Here is a 21,634-nt window from a genome sequence, read left to right as displayed (position 1 = left end):
GTCAGCTCGCCGAGCTGCAGGGCAGGTGAGGCCGTGCAGCGGGCAAGCCTATGAAGCGCGAGATGCCTAGTATAATTCAGAATTGCCTAAGTGCACGGGCGGTGTTAGTCACGATTTTGTGGGCTGTCTGTTAGTCACGATTTGTGACATCATCAGTGATGTCATACATCAGTGAATTGTGATGTCATCAGTGATGTCGTGAGCAATTGTGATGTCATCAGTGATGTCACTTGAGCAATTGTGATGTCATCAGTGATGTCACTCGAGCAATTGTGATGTCATCAGTGATGTCATAAATCTTCCTGGCTGAGGCTATATAAGTGGTGGAAGACTTCTGGTAACACTCATTTCAGCCGGACAGCAACTGCACTAGTACCCACTTGCGTCTGTTTCAGCAGAGTATTTCTATTGTCCAGAAGGCCTGAGACTTGTTAAAATAGGTTCTCAACAGGCGGAGCAGATCCACCCGCTGCAGAGAATGCTGGCTACAGGAGCAGTAAGTGTCATTCACTTCTGTACAGTAACAGGCTAGGTAGCTAACATTATGCTCACGGCGTTGACATCATGAACCACATCCACAGCTGCACGAGTTACAGTTAGGGTGTTAAGCTAAGCGAGTTGTTCTCATGACCGAGAGTATAAGAGGTTTACAGAACTGCATTAAACAAAATCACTAAATTTAATAAAGTGTTTTGCTTATCGGCAGACACGCACATGTGGAAAATAAATAAGTACCCCTTTACTTATTTGTGTCCACTCTTTAATTTGGCATGCATCCAATACAAGTTATATTTTTTACATGTGGTTCATGCCTTCTGCTTCTCAACTCATTGTGAGTCAGTCCATTTTGTATGTGGTAGGTGAACCAGTTGTAGGCAGGTACTGGTCTGGCCTGGGAGAAACCCCTTTCTGTGTTGATTTCAGGCTGTAACCACAGCCCTGGCACAAGTGGATAGAGTGAAGATCTACCAGTGGATCAATGAGCTGTCCAGTCCAGACACCAGGGAGAACGCGCTCCTGGAGCTCAGCAAGAAACGCGAGTCGGTACCAGACCTGGCGCCCATGCTGTGGCACTCCTGTGGCACCATAGCTGTCCTGCTGCAGGTGAGCCGCTGCAGTGTTTTTTCCACAGGTCGTCAGTAGGTCACGTGATGTAGAGGTAGTCTCTGATGGTATGAACCACAGGGTCCTGAAAAGTATTGAAAGTTGATGATTGATCAACTTTCAATACTAACCCTAACTCTAACCCTAACCCATTTATGGAAAATGAAGGCTGTTAAAAAGTGTTAATCACCATTTGAGAGATACTACATTTGGTAGCTATTGTGCTGATGGTCCATATACTGTAATATCGTATCGGGATGAAACTTGTGATTTACACCCCTATCGCTGATGTGACGAAAAAGACGTTGAGGTCTTAAAATATATTGGAGAAAGTCTTAAAAAGGTCTTCAAAGGTTTTGAATTTAACTTCAGGATTCCTGCATATGTACAGTATGAGGTCTGCCAGCAAGTGGCTGGCACAATTTCCCATAGACGAGACCAGAGACGGTTCAGATTGAAAGTTGTTGTCACATTGCTGCTATCTCGTTCTCAACACCTTTGGTGAGGTCTGGCAGTCAAAATAACTGCTTCTCCATGCCAAGACTAGTCTGGGGCCATTTTCTCTGCATTTGCGGATCAGTGGTAAGAGAGCACACGAGGAACTTCCTGACTGACTTTCCTCCCCTGCATCTCTTTCATTGCTAGGAAATTGTCAACATCTACCCATCAATCAACCCCCCTACGCTGATGGCGCACCAGTCCAACGGAGTCTGCAACGTTCTCGCACTCCTCCAGTCTGTGGCCTCCCATCCAGAGACCAGGTGATAATAAATAAGGAATTAAACTTATCAGAATTGCAATCGCTAGTCTCGTCAAATACAACATGATGTTCATGTATTAAATTATTGTCCCATCCTTCCTTATATAAAAGAAAGTGGGTTCTGCGATTTTGGTCACGTTTTTGGTTACGCTCGAGCAATCGTGATGTTACTGATGACATTGTTGTCTATGACATCAACAGTGATGTCACTTGAGCAATTGTGGTTTTTGGTTACACTCGGGCAAATGTGACATCACTGATGATGTCACAATGTCTATGACATCATCAGTGATGATCACAATATCTATGACGCGAAGTTGAGCAATTGTGCGCTGCGCATGCCAATAGGGCAGGTGAGCTGCGTATGCGAGCCTGCACAGCGGGCGAGCCTAGGAATCGATGCCTAGTTTTGAGTAAAATAGACAATAAATTAGACAATGTTTTCGGGCATGATTGACAGGTCGCCTGTCCAGTGATCGCGCGCAGCTCGCCGCTCACAGAGCAATAGCAGGCGGCGCTGCGGCTTTTAAAAAAAAGAAAAGAAAAGATGGCGACGGTCAAAATGCCAAATTCAAGGCTTAAAAACGGCAGCCCACAAACCGATGGGTGACATCATCCCGCGGTGCAGGGCCGCGGGAAGTAGGGGTGCTGCAGGTGCTGCAGCACCCCCTAGATTTTTTCCTTTTTTTTTTTTTTTTTTTACAAATGTAATTAAAAATATTTTGCAGTGCACTATGTTCCTTTCTTGTTTAAGAATGTTTCGGGAAATGAAAATGTAGCCTATTTAAATAGAATGATCAACAATAACAATCAAGGAAGTTACATGCTTGTAGGCTAGAGAAGAAGAAGAAGCGCGCATGCACGCACATGTTGTGTTGAACCAACCAACAACCAATACGAATTGTTTAATCTGGCAATAAAGAAATGTGAACTTGACATGCTATTTTAATAGCCTACTCAAAAATGCACCTCCCTCTATACAGCAAAGAGAGGAGTCAATGTTTCTTGATATATGCCATTCAGATCAGAATAATGAGTCTAGTCATTAAGTTTGCTGATAATATTTCTATCATGTTAAGTCTGTGTCATGTTAACTGGTGTATTCAGAGCAAATAGGGAGATATAGAGCATTATCATCATGCTATATATCTCCCTTTTTGCTCTGAATGAGTGAGAAAAGGAGAAAATACTGAATAATTATAGCTGCTGCGCAGCAATGGGTCGTGGCCGGGCAAGTCTCAAGGCTTTGAGCTAGAGGTCTTCGGGTATGCCCGACCCCCCGAATACCCGAGGTTCCGACCCGGACCCGGCCGGGTCTGGGTCCATTCAAAAGAAGTGCCTCCGGGTCTGGGCCGGTTCCGGTAGCGATTGTCACGAAATGCCGGGTCCAATAAGACCCGAGTGGACCCGGCGATCAGCGCTGATCATGAGAGAAACGCATCAAAACAGCACACGTGAGGCTTGTTGTCACAAACTGCAAGTAAATCCATAGAGAAAATAACTAGCAAAGAGCGTTCCCATCTGCAATGAAAATTACTTCCTCGTTTACATGAGGCGCATGTGACCACCACATGCGTACACATGCGCACACATGCGCCTCAGGCAAACGAGGAAGTGATTTTCGTTGCAGAGAGGTAACCCTCTTGCTGGCTCCTCTCGCTATGGATTTAATTGAAGATGACTGTTTCCCGTACTTTTGGATTATTATTCGATGATCGCATGGTGAGTACACAAGTCACAACATGTATGTGATTGTTTCTAGCGCTGTTGTGTGTGTTTTTGGGCGAAGGAACGGCGGTAGCATAGAGAGACTGCCACTGTACTATCTAACTAGCGTTAGGCAGCATCAACCAGGTGAGAATGCTATAACGTTAAGATGCACAAAGTTTCATTTGATATACAACTTGTAGCAGTTAACAAGCAACTTTGACGTCGACACCACTAGTCTCTGCCTCGGTATTTCTCGGATCTGTACGGGGCCGGGTCTCAGATTTGTAATAATAGACGGGTCCACTCCGGGTCCGGGTCCGACATTTATCGGTTCTGAACGGGGCCGGGTCTCAGATGTCTAATAATAGACGGGTCCATTACAGGTTTCGGGCACAAATTCCCCGGGTCCTTTAGGGTCCGGGTCCGTGATTTTGGACCCGTGAAGACCTCTACTTTGAGCTATTATGACATCACAATTGCTCGAGTGACATCAGTGATGGCATCACAATTGCTTGACTGACTGATGACATCACAAATACAACCTAATTGCCATAGGTAATTAAGGCAATTAGGCTATACACGGGGCCAGAATTCAACGTTTTGATGCACTGTGGCTCAATTTTTGACCGATCGAAAATCTGTTTTGATACTTTTGTGTAGGACAGTCTAACGATGCAGATGCTGAAGTTTGGTGTCGTTTGAAGAAAGAATGTGGGAGGAGTAGGGTTTAAATCGTTTTTGCAGTTTTTGCAGTTTTGCGGTCTTTAGACTTCATAATTGGCCATAGGTTGCATTGTACAAAAGTTTCTCCTCATTTGGGCGCACATTTCGGTGAAAGTTGCAAAGCCGTAGCACGTATGCCTGATTTTTTATTAATTTTCAAAGTTTTAAACTTTAGACGGTCGCTGTAGTGCCAGCGTTAGGACTATTGGCCCCAAATTTGTGTCAAAGACGTTTGGCATGGGACTGGACCTTTGTGCAAAGTTTGGTTAGTTTTCATCCATGGGAAGTCGAACTTCCCGGGAGAAGAAAAATAATACAGGCAAATACAATAAGTGGCCCTGCCGCTTCGCTGGCCCGGCCACTAATTACATCACAACAGTATCCTAATGTTAATTTAAAATGAGATATTCCTCTAAATATGGCAAAAAAATGTAAAAAAAAAACGGCAATTTCTTTTTTCACCGAGAGTCCCTTGCGGGCCCCACCGAGAGTCCCTTCCTCCCAGCACCCCCTGCTTAAAGTGACTTCCAGCGGCCCTGTCACGGTGGCTACGTCCATATCATATACAGTCTATAGTTAACTCTTACACTGCTGTGTTTTGTCCCTTCCAGATCTGCCTTCCTGGCTGCACACATCCCGTTCTTCCTTTACCCCTTCTTACAAACTCTGAAAAAAACACAGTCGTTTGAGAACCTCCGCCTCACCAGCCTAGGGGTCATAGGTAAGCAAACTGAGTTCCATTGATCTCTTAACACTAAGGTCGCTTTCACATATAAGCTGGTGGACTCGGTGCGATTCGGGGGGGTGAAGTTGCAACATTCTTGCGATTTTCATTTGGTCTGGTTCGCTTTCACACATGCAATTTGTCACAAGCGCACCTGTCACGTGGTCGAAACAGTCACTCGTCTATTGGACAGAATAGAGAAGGGAAATCTCTCCTCTCTTCACCAGGATTCTTGCCTGGCTGAGGGCTGACTGAACAACACAAGTGAATCCGCAACACACAAACCATGGAGCAACACCACCTGCGATATTGGGATTTCTGGTTTTACTTTGATGTTACTATCAAATAAATATTTGACAAGAATGTGCCCGATATGAGCAGCAGATGAGGCAGAAAGCTGTTGAACATTTCATTCTGGAGATGAAACAAGTAGCCTACGTACCGAAGGAGATAGCCAAGCCAGCCAGCTGTTGAGAAACGATGTTGTTATGATGACGTATGTCACGACGCGGCGCGCAGGTACTGTACACGTGTGCATCCGCAGCCGCAGTGTTTGTTTTGCTCCCTTCTACCATCTACTACTCATGATGCACTGCATGAGTGCATCAGATGCACTGGCGCTCTTGTGTTTAGTCCGGGTTGCTTTCACACAACAAACGAACCGCGCCAGGGTTCACTTGGAAGCGAACCGAGACCCACGTTTTCAAGCGTGCCAGAGTTCGTTTGTTCCGCAACAGAGTTCGTTTGCGCTTTCACACCATCCCAAACGAACCGCACTATCCGAGGAAACAAACTCTGGCGCGGTTAAAGCGGACTAAACAGCTTATTCACACCTATCTCGTTTGGAGCAGTTGTTCTGAAACACAGAGGTCTCTATCGTTGCATCGGCCTATGAACTGCGCCCATGCCAGACGCAGCGCAGATTAGTGGGTGTGGACCAGTGCACTCGATATTTTGGTGTCAGCGCTACAGGCGGCCTTAAGCATTATAACCACGCCTTTTAAGCGTAAAATTATGCACAATCTGCTCATTGGAGAAGTGCAGTAAACAAGCTTCCCTTTTAAGCTCCAATTCCACGGAGCGATCCAGTCCGGTCAGAAAAGCCAAGCGCTCTGAGCTCCCCCCCTCCCTTTCTGTCCCAGTCTGTCTCCAATATATTATTCCATACTATTATGCTTCTCAAACCTATCTAACTGCAGTTTAAATACTGCAAGCATGTAAATATGCTACACTATAGCAAGATCGAAGTGAAAAGAATGTTCTAAACGCATTGGCTAGAAAGATATAGCCTATCCCTATGTGGCCTATGTCATGATGAGATTAGATTGGTGAAAGTTAAATTTGTCCAGATTAGAATGATATCATTTTCTCTCGCTACCTTTTCTTCTCAGTGCTGCAGATGATGCACATAAATATAGCCTACATTATGTAAAGTCATTGCATAAATGTGTTTTTATTGTAAAAGTAAATGTGAATTAAGCCAAGTCTTATTGGAGCGGAGCGGACATCACAGTAGAACCGTGTTATGGCTGTCTCTCATCTAAATCACGTTATATCTGCGAGGAATATTCGGTTGCATATATGTTTCACATAAGGTTGTGTTTGGATTTCTATGTTTTATTTTGGCCAATATTGAAATGTTGAAGAATTGCATGTTGTGTGAACAGAAACATTATTTCTATCTACCACTTTAGGCAATTCAGGCTGATTTGGTTGATATTTCTTCTCGAAATGTATTAGACTCAATGCATGCTGGGAGATTTGAGGGAGTGAGAGAGGGGGAGAGAATAGCTTTTTTTTTCCATCGGTCTTTGTGCTGCGCGAGAGAGGGAGTGAGAGAGAGAGAGAGGGGGAGAGAAGAGCCTCTTAATGACGGGCTCAAAACTACAATGTAACTACTTTTTTTCCATCGCGCGAGAGAGAGGGAGGGAGGGAGAGAGAGAGAGAGAGAGGGGGGGAGAGAGTGTGAGATCGGCAGAGGAGAGCTGTGCGTAAATACCCACAATATCCGCGGCGCACTGAATAAGACCTGGTTTTGAAAAGCGCTAAGTGCTAAATTAACGCCAGGGTTGAAGATATCGTTAGGCTGGTATTTAAGGCCGAAACGCCTATTCTGGCACTGCGCCACGCCTCTTTGGCGTAAAACGCATTTCGGTGCCTAAAACCATGTTGCTATCTTCCCGAGGCAGGCGCAAGGCAGGTTTTTTTTGCGTTTAACGCCAGTTTTTGCGCCTAAGGCCTGTGGGAAGATAGGGCCCAGAGTGTTTTCCCCCTTGGTGCGGTTCGTTTGGGGGAGTGTGAACACCGCAATCGCACTCGGATGCGGGACAAAACAAGCGGACCGAGATCGCCAAGAAAGGGTGGTCTCGGTCCGCTATCTCGTTTGGAGCAGTTGTTCCGAAACGTAGAGCATTTTCCCCCTTGGTGCGGTTCGTTTGGGGGAGTGTGAACACAGCAATCGCACTCGGATGCGGGACAAACAAGCGGACCGAGATCGCCAAGAAAGGGTGGTCTCGGTCCGCTTCCAAACGAACTCTGGTGCGGTTCGTTTGTGGTGAGAACGTGAGCCGACCTCGATCCGCCACAACAGCAGTAAACGGTGCGCATTTTTGGATAAACCAGCTGCCGTAGTCAGCTGCGCTGTGCGTAATGGCCTGAAGAACGAACATTTTTATCGTTTAAAAACAAGGGGTCATCCCAACATCTTTCAGAACCTGTTTTGGCGACTTGTGACTTGCATCGATAAACTTTGGGGGATTTTTGGATCATCAAATCAGCAGTTTGAACTCAATCAACTTACCTCGGACCATGGGAAGCAACGTTAATGTGTTGAATCTCTACGGATGTTGCCTGTAAATTGTGCGCGCGCCCTCTCTCTCCCTCTCTCTGGTCTCCATTCAATAAATGAAAACAAATCGTGGTAATCAGAGCCAGCCTTCTTTGTGATAAGATTGTCTGGTTCAATCAGACAATCAGACTGATTGCATGTCTTCCTCGAAATGTCCGTTATTATTAAATTATTTATTAATATTTTATTCCTGACAGGACAGGTGTTCATATAGCCTATGTCTCGGCTAATCCTCATCTCCGTGATAGCCTAATAGCAGAATTTGCGAGGGTCTTTGATCTTCTATCTCCAAATTCCCAATAGCCTAAATAAATAGGCTTACCTCTCTCTCTCTCTCTCTCTCTCTCTCTCTCTCTCTCTCTCTCTCTCTCTCTCTCTCTCTCTCTCTCTCTCTCTCTCTCTCTCTCTCCTCGCACAGCGGACGCCCGACATAGCCTAAAATGTAGGTCTAACAAAACGCATTTTTATAATCATATATAGGAAAATCTCTGGGAATTATTTTGTCCATCCCGAGAGGCTATTAGCCTATCAGCGTGTCTGCTGGCCAATCCAGGAAGTTTGACAATACTATTTGGACCGTTTCATTTGTGGCTGTGTGAACACAAACGAACCAAGGCACAAATGCAACAATTGTATCAATTAAGTACCTGAATCGGAACAAAGCAAACGACCTACAGGTGTGAATACACCCTTCTGGTGCGGTTCATTTGTGGTGACAACGTGATCCGATCTCGATCCGCCACAACTGCAGGAAACTGTGCCATTTTTGGATAAACCAGCTGCCGTAGTCAGTCAGCTGCGCTGTGCGTAATGGCCTGAAGAATGAGCATTTTTATCGTTTAAAAACAACATCTTCATTCAGATCCTGTTTTGGCGACTTGTGACTTGCATGGATAAACTTTGGGGGATTTTTGGATCATCACATCAGCAGTTTGAACTCAATCAACTTACCTCTGGTCTCCATTCAATAAATGAAAACAAGTCGTGGTAATCAGAGCCAGGCTTCTTTGTGATAAGATTGTCTGGTTCAATCAGACAATCAGACTGATTGCATGTCTTCCTCGAAATGTCCGTAGGCTATTAGTAAATTATTTATTAATATTTTATTCCTGACAGGACAGGTGTTCATATAGCCTAATGTGTAGGCTAATCTTCTGAAGTCTCTGTGATAGTAATAGCAGATCAAAGTTGCGAGGGTCTTTGATCTTCTACCTCCAAATTCCCGAAATAAATATAGGCTTACATAGGCTACATAGCCTACATAAATACATAAATAAATAACTTTCTCCCTCTCCCTCTCTCTCTCTCTCCCGATCCCTCCCTCTTTCTTCCTCTCTCTCTCTCTCTCCTCGCACGGGGCACACCCGACGTAGCGTACAATGTAGGTCTAACAAAACGCATTCTTATAATCATATAGGAAAATCTCTGGGAATTATTTTTTCCATCCCGAGAGGCTATTAGCCTACCGGAGTGTCTCCTTGCCAATCCAGGAGGCTTGGCAATACTATTTGGACCGTTTGATTTGTGGCTGTGTGAACACAAACGAACCAAGGCACAAATGCAACAATTGTATCAATTAAGTACCTGAATCGGAACAAAGCAAACGACCTACAGGTGTGAATACACCCATGTGAAAGCGACCTAAGTGAAAATAATTCTTGGGTCGCACGTCTGCAACCCTCACGGTTATCGTTGGCCTGCATCCAATGACTTCTGATGTGGCTAAATTTTTGTAATTGGAGCAATATGGGTTTATGAAGGCTCAATCAATTCAATCAATATATTTGAATAGAAGTGATCAACAGATTTTCATGCAAAGAATTACAAATATGCAGTGTTTCCCCCCAGAATTCATGTTTTGTCAAGGTGGGAAATCCTCTCAAACAGCATTTACGAAACTAAAACTATTTTAATGTTTTCGTCCGATTGGTTGGTGTCTAGGTGCTTTGGTGAAAGCAGATGAGGAGGAGGTGATCAACTTCCTGGTGACCACGGAGTTCGTCCCCCTGTGCCTTTGCAGCATGGAGTCCGGCAGTGAACTGTCTAAAACGGTACTCTCACCTGACGTTATCAATGGGCTGTATTACTGTTGCCAGCCAGCTAGTTTTCAAAGTCATGTTTAAAGCCAGAAGCCAGACACTGATACAGATAAAACTCAAAAATACAGACAAAATAGACACAGACAACAGTTACCTGCACAGTTACATGCAATACACCGATATACGAACACCTTTTTTATGCCCCCGCTAGCCCTCCGATAGCAGGCCGGAGGCATTCTGGATTTGGGTTGTCCGTCCGTCCGTATGTACGTCCATCCGTCCGATGTTCGTTAACGCAATATCTGAGGAATGCCTTCATGGAATTTCATCAAATTTGCCTCAAACGTCAACTTGGACTCAAGGATGAACTGATTAGATTTTGGTGGTCAAAGTGTAAGGTCACTGTGACCTCACGAACATCATTCCAAAGTTCGTTAACGCGATATCTCAAGAACGCCTTGACGAAATCTCTTACGATTTGGCTCAAATGTCGACTTGCATGCAAGGATGAACTGATTAGATTTTGGTGGTCAAAGGTCAAGGTCACTGTGACCTCTCGAATGCCATTTTCAAGCTCGTTAATGCAATATCTCAGGAATGCCTTAATGGAATTTCTTAGAATTTGCCTCAAACGTCCACTTGGACTCAAGGATGAACGGGATGAACTGATTCGATTTTGGTGGTCAAAGGTCAAATTTCAAGGTCACTGTGACCTCACGACCACTCGTTTTATGCTCGTTAACATGATATCTCAGGAACGCCTTGACGGAATTTCATCAAATTTGCCTCAAACCTCCACTTGGACTCAAGGATGAACTGATTCGATTTTGGTGGTTAAAGGTCAAAATTCAAGGTCACTGTGACCTCATGAACCTCATTCCATTCCCAAGCTCTTTAACGTGATATATCAGGAACGCCTTGACGGAATTTATTCTAATTTGGCTCAAACGTCGACTTGGACTCAAGGATGAACTGATTAGATTTAGGTGGTTAAAGGTCAAAGTTCAAGGTCCCTATGACCTCACGAGCCCCATTCCCAATCGCTTTAACGTGATATATCAGGAACGCCTTGACGGAATTTCTTCTAATTTGGCTCAAACGTCCACTTGGACTCAAGGATGAACTGATTCGATTTTGGTGTTCAAAGTTCAAGGTTACTGTGACATCACGACTGCTCGTTTCATGCTCATTAACGTGATATCTCAGGAACGCCTTGACAGAACTTCATCTAATTTGCCTTAAACGTCCACTTGGACTCAAGGATGAACTGATTACATTTTGGTGGTCAAAGGTCAAGGTCACTGTGACCTCACAAACGCCATTTTCAAGCTCGGTAACGCCATATCTCAATAACACCTTGATGGAATTTCTTCACATTTGGCTCAAACGTCAAAGTCTGGATAGACATGGATGTCCACTGCTCACTTGTTGGCGAAGGCATATATCCGCGGTGCGGTCGTTCTAGTTTACATCAAAATTACCGCTCTCTTTTTCTTTAACACGGGTGAACAGCATGTGGTAAATGCCATTGACACTTTCACATCTCCACCCAACCCGTTCAGCTACACAACAACCAATAATAATAATAATAATAATAATAATAATAATAATAATAATAATAGATTTATATAGCCCATTTCTAGTTACTTAAAGCACTTCACAACCCTGGGGGGGCGGGGGCTCAACTCATCCAACACTGATGTGTAGCAGCCAGTTTGCACCAGAATGCTCACCACACATCAGCTATTACAGTGGAGAGTTGAGGACTGAATGTGCTAATTAAGTTACGAGGGATGATTAGGTGACCATGATGGAAGGAAGACCTGTGTGGGAATTCAGCCACAGCACACCCCTGTTTTCAAATATAGCATCTCACTCTTTCTCTAGTCTATGACATCAATGTTCAAATCTGCTGTCCAAGCTAACATCATAGCATAGGATACCTTAACTGTCTGCTGGAAAACCATTGCATAATAGATAGCGGCCTCATGTCCCAGACCAGGGGGGTGAGTACTTATTTAAAAGAGAGATTGTGTATTTTATTCTTTAACACCACACATGCCTGTTTTCCTTCTTAGATTGCAACCTTTATACTGCAGAAAATTCTCCTGGATGACACGGGGTTGGCATACATCTGTCAAACCTACGAGCGCTTCTACCATGTTGCTATCGTTCTTGTAAGTTCCTCATGTCTTAATTATGATGTCATACTTATGTATGTCCGAGTGTATTTTCCTGTCCATGTAGTGGGGCTCTTCAATAGTTATTGAGGGTATGTTCACAATATGGTATAGATTTCGACTTCAAATATAATGCAAATATGATTAATATTATGATTGTCAGAAGTAGAGAGGAGAGAAAATGAGTATTTCCTGATTTCTTCCTGTCTGGTATTTCCCTTAATGAGGCTAAATATTTAGACCATTAAGATCTAATTGCTCTATGGACATTTACAGTGTTGAAAGTTGAACGCATAAGCAGCAAACATGTTGTCTCGTAAATTTTGTTTCTTGGCTAAAAAAAATCTTATATAGAGAGGCAAAGTGAACGTCACTTCCTGCTTCAGCACTGTACCAGATTTTCTTCCGCAATTTATTTTCCCATAGACATTGAGTAAATTGCTGATAAAAAATATCGTTTTACTCGGTCAAACCAAACGGTTCAGCTATATTTAGAATCAGGAGAGACCATAGAACGTTTCACTCGGACCAAAACTAAAACAGAAAACATAGAAAAAAAATCTTTAAACCCGCATTCTTTTTGCGTTTTCGTCTGAGTGAAATGTTATGCGATCTCTCCTGTTTCTAAATATATCTGAACCGTTTGGTTTAAACAAGTAAACCTTTTTATAAGCATTTTAAGAAATGTCTATGGGAAAATAAATGGCGGATGACAATCTCTGGTACAGTGCTAAAGCAGGAAGGGACATTCAACTTTGGCTCTCTATATAATGACGTATCTGTAGATCTGTCTGATTCTACAAGCGGTGTTATTTTAGCCTTAACCAACCCTGAACTGAGCTCCGCCAGGTTGTCGTCGAGAATGGAATCATTCAGCCTCTTGTTTGTGTTTTGTTTTTATAAATGTTTCTCTCCTGTGTATTGTATTGTGCTATATGGACTTCTCATGAGCTGTGTCCTGAATATGAATAAAGTCTGAATTAAATTGAAGTGTACATTCTTTCATCTTGGCCTTATGTCTTCCCTCCTTTATTTCAGGGCAACATTGTTCTCCAGCTTTCCAAAGAGCCCTCAGTCCGCCTGATGAAGCACATGGTGCGCTGCTACCTACGCCTGTCCGACAACTACAGGTACTATCACCAAATTAACTCCAGGCACTATCACCAAATTAACTCCAGGTACTATCACCAAATTAACTCCAGGTACCATCACCAAATTAACTCCAGGTACTATCACCAAATTAACTCCAGGTACTATCACCAAATTAACTCCAGGTACTATCACCAAATTAACTCTAGGTACTATCACCAAATTAACTCCAGGTACCATCACCAAATTAACTCTAGGTACCATCACCAAATTAACTCTAGGTACCATCACCAAATTAACTCCAGGTACCATCACCAAATTAACTCCAGGTACTATCACCAAATTAACTCCAGGTACTATCACCAAATTAACTCCAGGTACTATCACCAAATTAACTCCAGGTACCATCACCAAATTAACTCCAGGTACTATCACCAAATTAACTCCAGGTACCATCACCAAATTAACTCCAGGTACCATCACCAAATTAACTCCAGGTACCATCACCAAATTAACTCCAGGTACTATCACCAAATTAACTCCAGGTACTATCACCAAATTAACTCCAGGTACTATCACCAAATTAACTCCAGGTACTATCACCAAATTAACTCCAGGCACTATCACCAAATTAACTCCAGGTACTATCACCAAATTAACTCCAGGTACTATCACCAAATGAACTCTAGGTCCATCACCAAATTAACTCCAGGTACTATCACCAAATTAACTCCAGGTACTATCACCAAATTAACTCCAGGTACTATCACCAAATTAACTCCAGGTACTATCACCAAATTAACTCCAGGTACCATCACCAAATTAACTCCAGGTACTATCACCAAATTAACTCCAGGTACGATCACCAAATTAACTCTAGGTCCATCACCAAATTAACTCCAGGTACTATCACCAAATTAACTCCAGGTACTATCACCAAATTAACTCCAGGTACTATCACCAAATTAACTCCAGGTACTATCACCAAATTAACTCCAGGCACTATCACCAAATTAACTCCAGGTACTATCACCAAATTAACTCCAGGTACTATCACCAAATTAACTCTAGGTCCATCACCAAATTAACTCCAGGTACTATCACCAAATTAACTCCAGGTACCATCACCAAATTAACTCCAGGTACCATCACCAAATTAACTCCAGGTACTATCACCAAATTAACTCCAGGTACCATCACCAAATTAACTCCAGGTACTATCACCAAATTAACTCCAGGTACCATCACCAAATTAACTCTAGGTCCATCACCAAATTAACTCCAGGTACTATCACCAAATTAACTCCAGGTACTATCACCAAATTAGCTCCAGGTACCATCACCAAATTAACTCTAGGTACCATCACCAAATTAACTCTAGGTCCATCACCAAATTAACTCCAGGTACTATCACCAAATTAACTCCAGGTACCATCACCAAATTAACTCTAGGTACCATCACCAAATTAACTCTAGGTCTATCACCAAATGAACTCCAGGTACTATCACCAAATTAACTCCAGGTACTATCACCAAATTAACTCTAGGTACTATCACCAAATTAACTCCAGGCACTATCACCAAATTAACTCCAGGTACTATCACCAAATGAACTCCAGGTACTATCACCAAATTAACTCTAGGTTCATCACCAAATTAACTCCAGGTACTATCACCAAATTAACTCCAGGTACCATCACCAAATTAACTCTAGGTCCATCACCAAATTAACTCCAGGTACTATCACCAAATTAGCTCCAGGTACCATCACCAAATTAACTCTAGGTACCATCACCAAATTAACTCTAGGTCCATCACCAAATTAACTCCAGGTGCTATCACCAAATTAACTCCAGGTACCATCACCAAATTAACTCTAGGTACCATCACCAAATTAACTCTAGGTCCATCACCAAATTAACTCCAGGTACTATCACCAAATTAACTCCAGGTACTATCACCAAATTAACTCTAGGTACCATCACCAAATTAACTCTAGGTACCATCACCAAATTAACTCTAGGTACCATCACCAAATTAACTCTAGGTCCATCACCAAATTAACTCCAGGTACTATCACCAAATTAACTCCAGGTACTATCACCAAATTAGCTCCAGGTACCATCACCAAATTAACTCTAGGTCCATCACCAAATTAACTCCAGGTACTATCACCAAATTAACTCCAGGTACCATCACCAAATTAACTCTAGGTACCATCACCAAATTAACTCTAGGTCCATCACCAAATTAACTCCAGGTACTATCACCAAATTAACTCCAGGTACTATCACCAAATTAGCTCCAGGTACTATCACCAAATTAACTCCAGGTACCATCACCAAATTAACTCCAGGTACTATCACCAAATTAACTCCAGGTACCATCACCAAATTAACTCTAGGCACTATCACCAAATTAACTCCAGGTACCATCACCAAATTAACTCTAGGTACCATCACCAAATTAACTCCAGGTACTATCACCAAATTAACTTCAGGTACCATCACCAAATTAACTCTAGGTACCATCACCAAATTAACTCTAGGTCCATCACCAAATTAACTCCAGGTACTATCACCAAATTAACTCCAGGTACCATCACCAAATTAACTCTAGGTACCATCACCAAATTAACTCTAGGTCCATCACCAAATTAACTCCAGGTACTATCACCAAATTAACTCCAGGTACCATCACCAAATTAACTCCAGGTACTATCACCAAATTAACTCCAGGTACTATCACCAAATTAGCTCCAGGTACTATCACCAAATTAACTCCAGGTACCATCACCAAATTAACTCCAGGTACCATCACCAAATTAACTCCAGGTACTATCACCAAATTAACTCCAGGTACTATCACCAAATTAACTCCAGGTACTATCACCAAATTAACTCCAGGTACTATCACCAAATTAACTCCAGGCACTATCACCAAATTAACTCCAGGTACTATCACCAAATTAACTCCAGGTACTATCACCAAATGAACTCTAGGTCCATCACCAAATTAACTCCAGGTACTATCACCAAATTAACTCCAGGTACTATCACCAAATTAACTCCAGGTACTATCACCAAATTAACTCCAGGTACTATCACCAAATTAACTCCAGGTACCATCACCAAATTAACTCCAGGTACTATCACCAAATTAACTCCAGGTACGATCACCAAATTAACTCTAGGTCCATCACCAAATTAACTCCAGGTACTATCACCAAATTAACTCCAGGTACTATCACCAAATTAACTCCAGGTACTATCACCAAATTAACTCCAGGTACTATCACCAAATTAACTCCAGGCACTATCACCAAATTAACTCCAGGTACTATCACCAAATTAACTCCAGGTACTATCACCAAATTAACTCAAGGTCCATCACCAAATTAACTCCAGGTACTATCACCAAATTAACTCCAGGTACCATCACCAAATTAACTCCAGGTACCATCACCAAATTAACTCCAGGTACTATCACCAAATTAACTCCAGGTACCATCACCAAATTAACTCCAGGTACTATCACCAAATTAACTCCAGGTACCATCACCAAATTAACTCTAGGTCCATCACCAAATTAACTCCAGGTACTATCACCAAATTAACTCCAGGTACTATCACCAAATTAGCTCCAGGTACCATCACCAAATTAACTCTAGGTACCATCACCAAATTAACTCTAGGTCCATCACCAAATTAACTCCAGGTACTATCACCAAATTAACTCCAGGTACCATCACCAAATTAACTCTAGGTACCATCACCAAATTAACTCTAGGTCTATCACCAAATGAACTCCAGGTACTATCACCAAATTAACTCCAGGTACTATCACCAAATTAACTCTAGGTACTATCACCAAATTAACTCCAGGCACTATCACCAAATTAACTCCAGGTACTATCACCAAATGAACTCCAGGTACTATCACCAAATTAACTCTAGGTTCATCACCAAATTAACTCCAGGTACTATCACCAAATTAACTCCAGGTACCATCACCAAATTAACTCTAGGTCCATCACCAAATTAACTCCAGGTACTATCACCAAATTAGCTCCAGGTACCATCACCAAATTAACTCTAGGTACCATCACCAAATTAACTCTAGGTCCATCACCAAATTAACTCCAGGTGCTATCACCAAATTAACTCCAGGTACCATCACCAAATTAACTCTAGGTACCATCACCAAATTAACTCTAGGTCCATCACCAAATTAACTCCAGGTACTATCACCAAATTAACTCCAGGTACTATCACCAAATTAACTCTAGGTACCATCACCAAATTAACTCTAGGTACCATCACCAAATTAACTCTAGGTACCATCACCAAATTAACTCTAGGTCCATCACCAAATTAACTCCAGGTACTATCACCAAATTAACTCCAGGTACTATCACCAAATTAGCTCCAGGTACCATCACCAAATTAACTCTAGGTCCATCACCAAATTAACTCCAGGTACTATCACCAAATTAACTCCAGGTACCATCACCAAATTAACTCTAGGTACCATCACCAAATTAACTCTAGGTCCATCACCAAATTAACTCCAGGTACTATCACCAAATTAACTCCAGGTACTATCACCAAATTAGCTCCAGGTACTATCACCAAATTAACTCCAGGTACCGTCACCAAATTAACTCCAGGTACTATCACCAAATTAACTCCAGGTACCATCACCAAATTAACTCTAGGCACTATCACCAAATTAACTCCAGGTACCATCACCAAATTAACTCTAGGTACCATCACCAAATTAACTCCAGGTACTATCACCAAATTAACTTCAGGTACCATCACCAAATTAACTCTAGGTACCATCACCAAATTAACTCTAGGTCCATCACCAAATTAACTCCAGGTACTATCACCAAATTAACTCCAGGTACCATCACCAAATTAACTCTAGGTACCATCACCAAATTAACTCTAGGTCCATCACCAAATTAACTCCAGGTACTATCACCAAATTAACTCCAGGTACCATCACCAAATTAACTCCAGGTACTATCACCAAATTAACTCCAGGTACTATCACCAAATTAGCTCCAGGTACTATCACCAAATTAACTCCAGGTACCATCACCAAATTAACTCCAGGTACCATCACCAACTTAAGTCCAGGTACTATCACCAAATTAACTCCAGGTACCATCACCAACTTATGTCCAGGTACTATCACCAAATTAGCTCCAGGTACTATCACCAAATTGAACAAAGAAGTGTAGTTCTTAAAGGGATACTACAGTATGTGGCAGAGCCCCGCTCAACTGGCATGCACACTGTAGGAATAGTATAGGAATATTATAGGAATACTAGATCCTTATTCAAATACAATGTTATTGACTCTATCTCTTATTAGACAGGACATGACTAGTCAGGGCCCACTTTGCAAGTGAATTTTTTTTTTGTACAAAAATAAAATTCACATGCACACTTGATGCGCGTGCTTCACCCCCGCTGCTACAACTCCATCCTAGAGGAAACACTGCACAAGGTGAAAAGAATAGCGGCCATCACTGTCGTGGCTGGTGCTTAACTCATTCACCGCCAAAGACTGAATTGACTGAATATCAGCAATGGCCTTCCCCGCCAAGGACGTGTTTGACGTGTTTTTGTTTTTATTGGTGCAGCGCCTGCAGCAAACACTTGCCCAGCCTGTGACACAGACACAGGTCCCTGCCTTCAAAGGGTAGCCGACAGCACGCGATCAAACACATACCGCAGCTGTTGTTTTGAAATTGAGCAAGAGGAAAAGCAGAGAACGGGTAACGCTTCCTTGTGCAGACAGGAGAAACGCCATTGAAACGCCCTCGGCGCGCTGCACGAGCTGGAGTCGCCTTCCTCTGTGCCAGCCAGGAGAAAACGGGAGAAAGTAATCAAGAGATGTGTTTGATCATCGGAGGAATGAGGAAATGATCGATCAGTTTGCGAGGGCGGTGAGGACGTGTTGAATAGCCGAGGGGAAAACGGGAACGATCAAATAGCAGAGTTGATATGACAGGGAGACATGGACGAGGACGGGTGTACCAGAACAAATCAAAAATAAACACAGGAACAGCTAGGCAGCAGCGGGCAGAAGGCACTCACAGCAGCCCGCTGTCCTTCTCAAGAGCTCTTCAGTTGGTTCATGAAATCGCTGGGCTGCGTGCCCTCCAGTGTTGCTCCTGGCCAATCCCAGCGCCACAGGGCGTGGTTATTGCTTATCCTATGTTGGGTTAGAAATCTAAAAGGGGGATCGTGTGTGTGTGTGTGTGTGTGTGTGTGTGTGTGTGTCTGTCTGTCTGTCTGTCTGTCGGTGTGTCTGTCTGTCTGTCTGTCTGTCTGTCTGCACACTCACACCGAGTAAACTGTATTGTTGAATGTAAAAAAAAAGCACTTCATGTGTATATATATATATATATATATATATATATTTTGTCATTTGTGTCCTAACGAATAATATTTACATGTCTGATGTCAATACAGTTCAAAATAAAAGAATTGAGAGTGAGTTATGCCTGAGATTGTGCCCTTTTACAAAAATGCTTTTTTCTCCCTTTTCTCTTCCCAGACAGGCTTTTTTGGTGAACATGGGGTGTATAAAAAGGGTTATAAGTAGAGTACAGAACATGCTAAAAGCTAACTTTCTTTTTGGGGGTGAAAGTAGAGACTTAGATCTTCATTTCGAGGTATTGGACATCACTGTAGTCCTAGTACAGAATTTACTGTGGGTCTTGAAAGATGACCAAACATTATGGAAATACTTGGCCTGTGCCAAAAATGCCAGTCAGATATTGGCAGTGAATGAGTTAACTTGAGCCCAGACGGTGCAATTGTTATGTTTGTGCTATGTGTTTGTTGTGGGGTGTACAGAGCCAGAGAAGCCCTCCGGCAATGCCTCCCAGACCAGCTGAAAGACACCACCTTCGCCCAGGTCCTGAAGGATGACACCACCACCAAGCGCCTGCTGACCCAGCTGGTGAAGAACCTGCAGGAGGGCCAGGTCACCGATGCCCAGGGCATCCCTCTCCCCCCACAGTGACCCCTGCTCAGAGGCCCCAGGCCATGACGGCGCCCCGGGGCATCCCCCTCCTCCCGCACTGACTCCCTGCTCAGAGGCCCCAGGCCCTGAGGACGCCGAGGCATCCCCCTCCTCCCGCAGTGACTCCCCGCTCCGAAGCCCCAGGCCATGACAATGCCTGGGGCATCCCCCTCCCCCCGCAGTGACTCCCCGCTCCGAAGCCCCAGGCCATGACGACGCCCCGGGGTTATCCCCCTCCTCCCGCACTGACTCCCTGCTCCGGGGCCCCAGGCCATGACTACGCCCGGGGCATCCCTCTCCCCCCCGCAGTGACTCCGCACTCCTAGGCCCTGGCGACACCCAGGGCATCCCTCTGCTCTGCCCCCGCTCTGACCCCCTGCTCCCAGGTCCCAGGCCCTGATGACCACTTTTTTCTAGGTTTTGGAAGGATTTGTGAAGGAAAAGGCCGGTGTTGCCTCTCCAAGTGTTCTTAGCTACAAACTGTTTAATAAATTGTTGCATAACATTAAAGTAGCATACTCATTCTGTTGCTATAACACTGTGTTGACTGAATTGCCTTTACGGGCTAATAAACCGGTAATGCCTTCCACATCAAAGGCATGTGGTTTACACAGGGTTCCCACGGGTCCTTGAAACCCTTGAAAGTTTGTGAATTTGAGAGGAGGGGGGGAATCAAGGGCTTGAAAGTTTCTGAAAATAGATAAATAGACATGGGTCATTGAAAGTCTCAGACTATGTTGGGTCCTTGAATTTTAGGGGGAATTGGGCCTGGAAAATCTATATATATATAGACCAGTGATTCTCAACCTTTTTCATATAAGGGACGCCTAATTTAGTCCACATTATGGCCATGGACCTCCCTTTGCAGAGAGTTCATTTTGCAGACCCAAATCGGAGAATATTTTGTAATGTTAGATATGATTTTGTCCAGAATTCCATGACTATAGGCTATGTATTGTGGGTAGAGAGATAACAGAAAATGTGATTAAAAAAAGAGTCATTCTGCTACATTATCTAATTGGGTCAACATTAAGTTTAACAGTTCATCAATTTGTGGGCGACTACCTGGAACCCCCAAGGACCCCTGGTGGTCCTTGGACCCGATATTTAGAACCACCGATATAGATGACAACACTACACTGTACTATATATTATAGTGCTGTTTGATGCATTGTCCGATCGTTCGCTAAACTAGCCGCCGTAAACTGACTTGACATCGGGCCATGTATTGTACAGGTTGCTTTATGGGTAGTGTAGTTCGTCGATTTCTCCAGAGGAGCCCATTTTAGTTTTGGCTCCGTCTGTGAAATCCGAACCACGAAGCCGAGCCGCCGCCGTGGATTATTAATGCCTGGAAACCTGAGCAGGGGGACGTAGATGAAGAGAAAGAAGAATATTAATGTTCAAAAC

General features: G+C 43.3%; 1 protein-coding gene across 1 annotated transcript; it reads left to right on the top strand.

Annotated features, from left to right (window-relative positions):
* Nucleotides 1-478: 478 nt before the first annotated feature.
* Nucleotides 479-20,224, top strand: LOC310772605 (CCR4-NOT transcription complex subunit 9-like; the record flags this gene model as incomplete). The annotated part of the gene is made up of 8 exons (XM_083632444.1): nucleotides 479-496; nucleotides 925-1,104; nucleotides 1,750-1,865; nucleotides 4,909-5,018; nucleotides 9,811-9,920; nucleotides 11,987-12,085; nucleotides 13,127-13,218; nucleotides 20,056-20,224. The coding sequence occupies 8 exons, from the start codon at nucleotides 479-481 to the stop codon at nucleotides 20,222-20,224; spliced, it is 894 nt and encodes a 297-aa protein (XP_083488570.1).
* Between the last annotated feature and the right edge of the window lie 1,410 nt (nucleotides 20,225-21,634).

This window comes from Poromitra crassiceps (assembly GCF_964638095.1).
Source record: "Poromitra crassiceps genome assembly, chromosome: 3".
Classification (NCBI taxonomy): Eukaryota; Metazoa; Chordata; class Actinopteri; order Beryciformes; family Melamphaidae; genus Poromitra; species Poromitra crassiceps.
This window is presented reverse-complemented; position numbering and strand designations above follow the sequence as displayed.